At 48.8% G+C, this 7,005-nt stretch overlaps 2 protein-coding genes across 2 annotated transcripts in view; both read left to right on the top strand.

Annotated features, from left to right (window-relative positions):
- The first annotated feature begins 695 nt into the window (after window positions 1–695).
- On the top strand, window positions 696–2,329 carry LOC119300176 (dolabradiene monooxygenase-like). The gene is made up of 2 exons (XM_037577218.1): window positions 696–1,610; window positions 1,697–2,329. The coding sequence occupies exons 1-2, from the start codon at window positions 696–698 to the stop codon at window positions 2,327–2,329; spliced, it is 1,548 nt and encodes a 515-aa protein (XP_037433115.1).
- A 706-nt stretch (window positions 2,330–3,035) lies between these two features.
- LOC119303481 (probable zinc metalloprotease EGY1, chloroplastic) overlaps window positions 3,036–7,005 on the top strand; it is a 7,781-nt gene continuing 3,811 nt past the window's right edge. The window contains exons 1-4 of the mRNA XM_037580616.1: window positions 3,036–3,505; window positions 5,096–5,566; window positions 5,648–5,791; window positions 6,644–6,745. Coding sequence (XP_037436513.1) covers window positions 3,164–3,505; window positions 5,096–5,566; window positions 5,648–5,791; window positions 6,644–6,745 — 1,059 coding nt within the window. The 5' untranslated portion in view covers window positions 3,036–3,163. The remainder of the gene's footprint in view (window positions 3,506–5,095; window positions 5,567–5,647; window positions 5,792–6,643; window positions 6,746–7,005) is intronic.

The following is a 7,005-nucleotide window of genomic DNA, read 5'->3' on the forward strand; positions in this document are numbered from 1 at the left end:
GAGACGCTCTTATATTTCAGGGGAGAATGCTATTTAGCTCAATTAAAAAAAACAAGTCAACTGATCCTCAAAGTCCCGTTGCTTTAGTCCATGTGTTTACCATTTTTGCCTAGATTGTCAAGAGCACGTTCTGGAAACAAAAAGTCTACCACCCTCCAGGGGTTTCTTTCACCGTACGTATAAATTAATTCCAATTCACCTAGGTTAATTGTTAGGCCTCCTTTGATTCATAGGATAAAATTATTATAGGAATAGAAAAATCATAGGAAATGAGATGACATGTATCTTAATTTTTAAAGATAAAGAGATGTCATTTGATGCGTAGGATAGAAATTTTTTTATTGAGTCTTAACTAATGTTTCTTTCCTTCAAAATATGAAGGATTGATTCCTATCCTACATATGAATAGGAATCCATTCCTAGGAATCAAAGGGCTTCAAAAAAAAATTCCTATGCAAATCTTATCCTATAGAAATTCTATAAGATTTCCTACAAACCAAAAACCAAAGGAGGCCTCAACAGTAAGTCACATGTACGTAGTCACCAACACTACACCCGTACACGAGCACCGACCGACTGACCGATCGTAGCTGCCGGCCGTGAAGGCATAGATGACGACGACGCCTTATAAATTCGCACCCAAACACATGCTTCCCTCCATGCAAGAGATTAGCTCCTCCTTCCATACTCCAACAATGGAGCTCGTAGCACTGCCGTTGCTCGGTTTGCTGGTCTTCTTACTCGTCAACCTCGTCGTGAAGAGGATGTACGTGCACGCTTCGCCGGCGCCACGCAAGCGGCTGCCGCCCGGGCCATGGCAGCTGCCGCTCGTCGGCAGCCTCCACCACGTCCTGCTGTCGCGCCACGGCGCCCTGCCGCACCGGGCCCTGAGGGAGCTCGCGGGCAGGCACGGCCCGCTCATGCTGCTCCGCTTCGGCGCCGTGCCCACGCTGGTCGTCTCCTCCGCCAAGGCCGCCAGGGAGGTCCTCAAGACGCACGACGCCGCCTTCGCCAGCCGCCACATGACGCCCATGCTGGCCGTCTTCACCCGCGGCGGGCAGGACGTCCTCTTCTCCCCCTACGGCGACCTCTGGCGCCAGCTCCGCCGGGTGTGCGTGCTCGAGCTCCTCAGCGCGCGCCGCGTCCAGTCCTTCCGCCACATCCGCGAGGAGGAGGCCGGCGGCCTGCTCCGCTCCGTCGCCGACGAGTGCGCTCGCTCTCGCTCCGACAACGGCGCCGTCGTGGAGATCGGCGAGCGGCTGGCACGCGTGGTGAACGACGTCGTGGTGCGGTCGGCCGTCGGCAGCCGGTGCGCGCGGCGCGAGGAGTTCCTGCACGACCTCGACGAGACCGCGAGGCTGACGGCCGGCAACAGCCTGTCCGACCTGTTCCCGTCGTCGGCGCTGGCGCGCTGGATCGGCAGCGGGCTTCGCGAGGCCGAGCACTGCAACCGCAACGCGCGCGACATCCTGAGCGACATCATCCGCGAGCGCGCCGAGGGCGGCCAAGGCAGCGGCGGCGACGGCGAGGACGACCTGCTCGGCGTGCTGCTGAGGGTGCAGAAGGACGGCGGCGCCCTCACCACGGACATCATCATCACCGTCGTCCTGGTTACCACTTACCACTCCCCTTTTCTCATTTCAAAGTTGATCGAAGCACGTCACGCTCTCTTAGTACCATCGTCTACTAATTCCAGGAGGTTTTTGCGGCCGGGAGCGAGACGTCGGCCACGACGCTGGAATGGGCCATGTCGGAACTGGTGAAGGAGCCGCGCCTCCTCCGCAAGGCGCAGGCCGAGGTCCGGGAGGCGTTCAGAGGCCAGCAGAAGCTGACCGAGGGCGACATGGGGAAGCTGAGCTACCTCCACCTGGTGATCAAGGAGACGCTGCGGCTGCACACGCCGGTGCCGTTCCTGCTGCCCCGGCGGTGCCGGGAGGCGTGCGAGGTGATGGGCTACGACGTCCCCGAGGGGACCAGGGTGCTGGTGAACGCGTGGGCCATGGCCCGGGACGGCGCCTACTGGGAAGACGCCGATGTGTTCAGGCCGGAGAGGTTCGAGGAGGAGAGCGCCGCCGCCGCAGTGGACTTCAGGGGCGGCGACTTCGAGTTCATCCCCTTCGGCGCCGGCAGGAGGATGTGCCCCGGCATAGCGCTCGGCCTGGCCAACATGGAGCTGGTGCTCGCGGGCCTCCTCTACCACTTCGACTGGGAGCTCCCCGACGGCGGGAGGCCGGAGGAGCTCGACATGTCGGAGGCGTTCGGCCTGGCCATACGGAGGAAGTCCAAGCTCGTGCTGCGCGCGACGCAACGTATTCCAGTCGCTAATTGATTGTGATGGAATCGTATGTAGTAGCACATGTGTTGGCTAGAGAGGCTCTTCATCTTAATCAGATATGAACTCGCCTACTTATAATGAATAAAGAGCCTCCAAGGCGTTTTCTCAACAAAAAATGCAGATGCTCAGCTTCTCGGACATCCTCCTAGTTTTTTTTTAAATAGACCAAGAACTTTATTAATTAGAGATAATAGTTACATCGTCCGTAAGAAAAAATACAATTTCATTATGGGCTCCTCAAAATAGTCCCTTGTCACTAAAACTTTCGCTAGTCTAGCTATTTCATGCGCCACCTCATTTGCTCCCCTATTACAATGCTCAAACCTAGTAAATGGAAAATCACAAGTCAAAAAATAGCAATCATCGAAAACCTAGTGAAAGGACATCCTCCTAGTTTGTTGTGCCGAAGCCATCCAAAACAACTTGAGCTTAAAAATGTTCATATATTCTATAAATTGAAAATATAATATTAAAAGTACAGGAAAAATAAAAGGAAACAGTAACAACAGAATTAATGAAAGAAAGAAGGAGAAAAAAAGGAAAACGGGAACCTAATAGGCCGGCGCGGCGTGGGCTATCCGGGCCGGTCGGCCGAAGATAACATTTTTTCAGGATATTTTCGCAGTGGACTGCTGGACTGTCCGGCCCAGGAAAGCGCGGCCGACGACTCAGCTGCCAGCTCCTCCACACTCTCTCTCTTCCCCGTGCACCGCACCCTATCCTCCCTCTCCCCTCCCACCGCTCCATCTCACTCCGCCGGGGCTACTCCCGCCCCCGACCACCGCACTGCCAAGCCCAGCGGCGCTCCACCACACTGTGCGCCCCGCCATGGCGGCCGCCGCCGCGGCGCTCGCGAGCTCGCCCCTCGTCCACCTCACCGCCGCGGCCCGCCTCCGCCTCCGCCTCCCCAGGCCCAGGCCCTCCGTGTCCTCCTCGCGATGGGGGTGCCCGCGAGGCGCCTACCTGGTGGACTGGAGGCCCCTGAGGCGGTGCGACCGGATGCGGCGCTTCTCCGTCGACGAGGGCGGCGGAGGCGGGGAGGACGGGGAGAAGCGGGGCGAGGAGGAGGCGGCAGCGCCCGTGGAAGCCAAGGTGGGGGCCGCGGAGGAGCTGGGCTCGGAGCGGAGCCGCTCGGGGAGCTTCTCTTCCTCGTCGTCGCCGTCCTCTGCGGTATGAGGAACTAAGCCATTGGCCATTTCGTGTGCTGAACATAGTTGGACTGAACAGCTTGCTGATTTAGGAGTATTTTTCTAGCCCATTCTGCTGGACTGAGAGATAGAAGTGTGTGCAATTAGAGGCAGGATTGGGTCATTGGATGCACAATTAGTGCTATCATTCATTAACTCATTTTTTTGAAAGGGGAATCGAATTCCTGAATGATCCTTGTGATCAGTGATTATAGATTTATAGTGTAGTGTTAGTATGACTACTATACTAGTGAAGTAATTAATCCCTTAAATCAGATATGTACGACATTTTAGAAAGCATCCAGTGTAGCCAAACTTCTATAACTTGGACCATGATGGCATAGAAGACTATTTAGTTTGATTATATGGATATTGTTAGAGTTGCCACACAAAAAAAAAAAACTCAGATCATAATACATCTACAGTTGCAGCTACCACCCTAAACCCTAAACCCTGGCCGAATAGTGCTTGCGGCGTTGCCTCGTGGTGCTGGCATGTAACATGCCTGCTGCTATCAAGGCAACCTCGCTCACACTGTTGGCCTGGATGCTGCTCATGATAAAGGCTCGTGGCCCTATTGGCTGCCTCGACCCGACCCAAAGTTCTCCGAACTGAGAACAACCGGAACAAGTGTTGCCTCTACCTCTCCACAGTTACGTGGTAGGATACGCAACTCTCTGCGCCAATCCTCAGGGAGGATGAGCTATGCCCGCTCAACAGCGACAACCGGCCTGACTGTTGCCTTTGCGTTTCCATGCAAGTGGAAGGCTAAGACGACTCCTGACGCTGGACGTCACCGAGGACATGCTACCTGGTTGATCCTGCCAGTAGTCATATGCTTGTCTCAAAGATTAAGCCATGCATGTGCAAGTATGAAATGGTCATAAAAAGGAAGTAATGGTCAAATTTACATGTTGAGACTACAGTGATATTCAAAACGTCCTATGTTCTTGAGCAGAGGCACTATCTTAATGTTGATATGGCAGACGCGACATTCAGTTGCCAAAAATGAAGGGATGTTGCCACATTGTGCTTGTTCGTGTTTCCAAAGCCTAGCGCTATGATATTTAGTATCCTTCATTGGATACTTAGGTACTCATGTCAGGTTGTTAGATGAAATTCTACCTAAATGATGAATCCCATGCTGTCTCTGCTATACTCACTAATGACTGCATCATATCACTACAGCTATTAGTTCTCTATTCTATTATGACTGCAAGTTCCAAGTAAAGTGAATACCGCCATAGCAGTTTAAACCTGTTAGAACTTACTCACCAAATTTCAGAATTCTTTGAGTAAGCTTGAATAATTTCCTTTTCTTAAGAAATAGAGAAAAACATGATATGTACTCCCGTCGTTCCAACATTTCTTAATAAGGCGTACACCACGACAAGTATTTTGAAACCACGACAAGTATTTGAACTAAAACCACGACAAGTATTTTGAAACGGAGGAAGTACTTCTTAATAAGGCGTACACCAACATTTCTTTTCACTTGTAATGCATATTTGTTTATTATGAACATGGCTGATTCTTTTCTCAAACATATTTTATAACATATCCATTTGCTCAGACTCCTGGTGTATCAAGCGAGCCTCCTCTTTTGAGCTTCAGTGTGGATAATATCGATACAGTTAAGTTATTGGAACTCCTAGGCCCAGAAAAGGTTGATCAAGCTGATGTCAAGGCCATCAAGGAAAAGTTTTTTGGCTACACAACATTCTGGTTGACAAGAGAAGAACCTTTTGGTGATCTTGGGGAAGGAGTCCTTTTTGTTGGGAATCTCCGAGGGGACAGAGAAGAAATCTTTGGAAAACTTCAACGGCAGCTACGTGAACTTACAGGTGACAAATACAATCTTTTCATGGTGGAAGAGCCCAATTCAGAAGAGGATGACCCACGCGGGGGGCCACGTGTTAGTTTTGGTTTGCTCAGAAGAGAAGTTTCTGAGCCTGGACCTACTACCCTGTGGCAATACGTTATTTCGCTGTTACTTTTCCTTCTCACTGTGTTCTCCTGTATTGAGCTAGGAATTGCGTCAAAGGTATATCGGCCTAACCCATTATGTGATACCAGAGCTTAATACCCTTCTATGCTATGTTGCTAATTCATTTTGCCTGTGCAGATAAGCAGTCTTCCACCAGACATTGTTTCATATTTCACTGATCCAAATGCTACTGGACCCCCACCTGACATGCAACTTTTACTTCCATTTGTGGAGTCAGCTCTACCAGTGGCTTATGGCGTCTTGGCTATCCAACTATTTCATGTAAATCACATCAAAGTTCTGCTGAGCATTTATTTTTCTTCTGGTCTTTTAGCTCTTGTTTGAGCAATAGTACTCCTTCCGTTTCTTTTTACTCCGCAATAAGATTTGTCTTAAGTCAAACTTCATAAAGGTTGACCAAATTTATATTATAAAATATCAACGTCTACAATAGTAAAGGTATACAATATGAAATTTAATTCCATGATGCATCTAATGATATTAATTTGGTATTGTGGATGTTGATGTCTTTTCCTATAAACTTGGTCAAACTTTACGAAGTTTGACTTAAGACAAATCTTATATGTGGAGTAAAAAGAAATGGAGGGAGTACATCTCTTGCACCAGTCCAAGCTTTCAAGAAATGCAATGGAAATTATCATTGTTAACCTTTTCTGCAATGCTCCAGTTGGTTACAAAAGACACCCAGAATTCAGTTGTGTTCACGTTTTTTTTGCTGCCATATGAAGTGTGGGCCTAGGGGCAAAGTGCATCTTCTTATTGTATTTCCTTTGTTAGAGTTATTGCTAAACTCGTTCCAGCATTAACATAACATAATTGCTACGAACAGGTTTGTGTAAAGACTCAAATGTTAATAGTTGCTCTATCCTTTTTTTGTTGTTGAGGAATTCCTCTATCCTTTATGACTCGGTACAGTTGGTAGTTTAAAAAATAAAGTATTCGATCGATTAGCTCTGCTCCAAGCTTTTCAACGTTGGCATCAACTAGCAGACAATGGTATCAGCGGATCCTTTAATTAAGTAGTGATGCATTTAGCGGTTTGAGCTGTTATTCATGAAGCCCCTCTGTTTGTAATTGTTTTGACCTGATCTACCATGTTACATTATGATGCAGGAAGTTGGACACTTTTTGGCAGCATACCCAAAGAATGTGAAACTGGGCATTCCTTTCTTCATTCCGAACTTTACTCTTGGAACTTTTGGTTCAATTACTCAGGTTAGTGTCTTTAATAGTAGAAGAAGTGTTATAATATGTATAAGATTGCATCTGACAGGAATGTATTGTGCTCCTGCTATTTCTTTACTGTATTTCAAATACTTGATCACTAATTTGCTAGTATGCCATGATGACGAAGAGTTGGGTAAAATCTTGAGTTCTTGATAATATATTGCGCTTTATCTGCATTATCTGATTCTCCACCTGTAAGCATGATAGCATTGGAATACGCCTCTTTTTAAGTTTCTTTTACTGCCACC

The sequence above is a fragment of the Triticum dicoccoides genome, chromosome 5A (genome assembly GCF_002162155.2).
Source record: "Triticum dicoccoides isolate Atlit2015 ecotype Zavitan chromosome 5A, WEW_v2.0, whole genome shotgun sequence".
In the NCBI taxonomy this organism is placed as follows: domain Eukaryota; kingdom Viridiplantae; phylum Streptophyta; class Magnoliopsida; order Poales; family Poaceae; genus Triticum; species Triticum dicoccoides.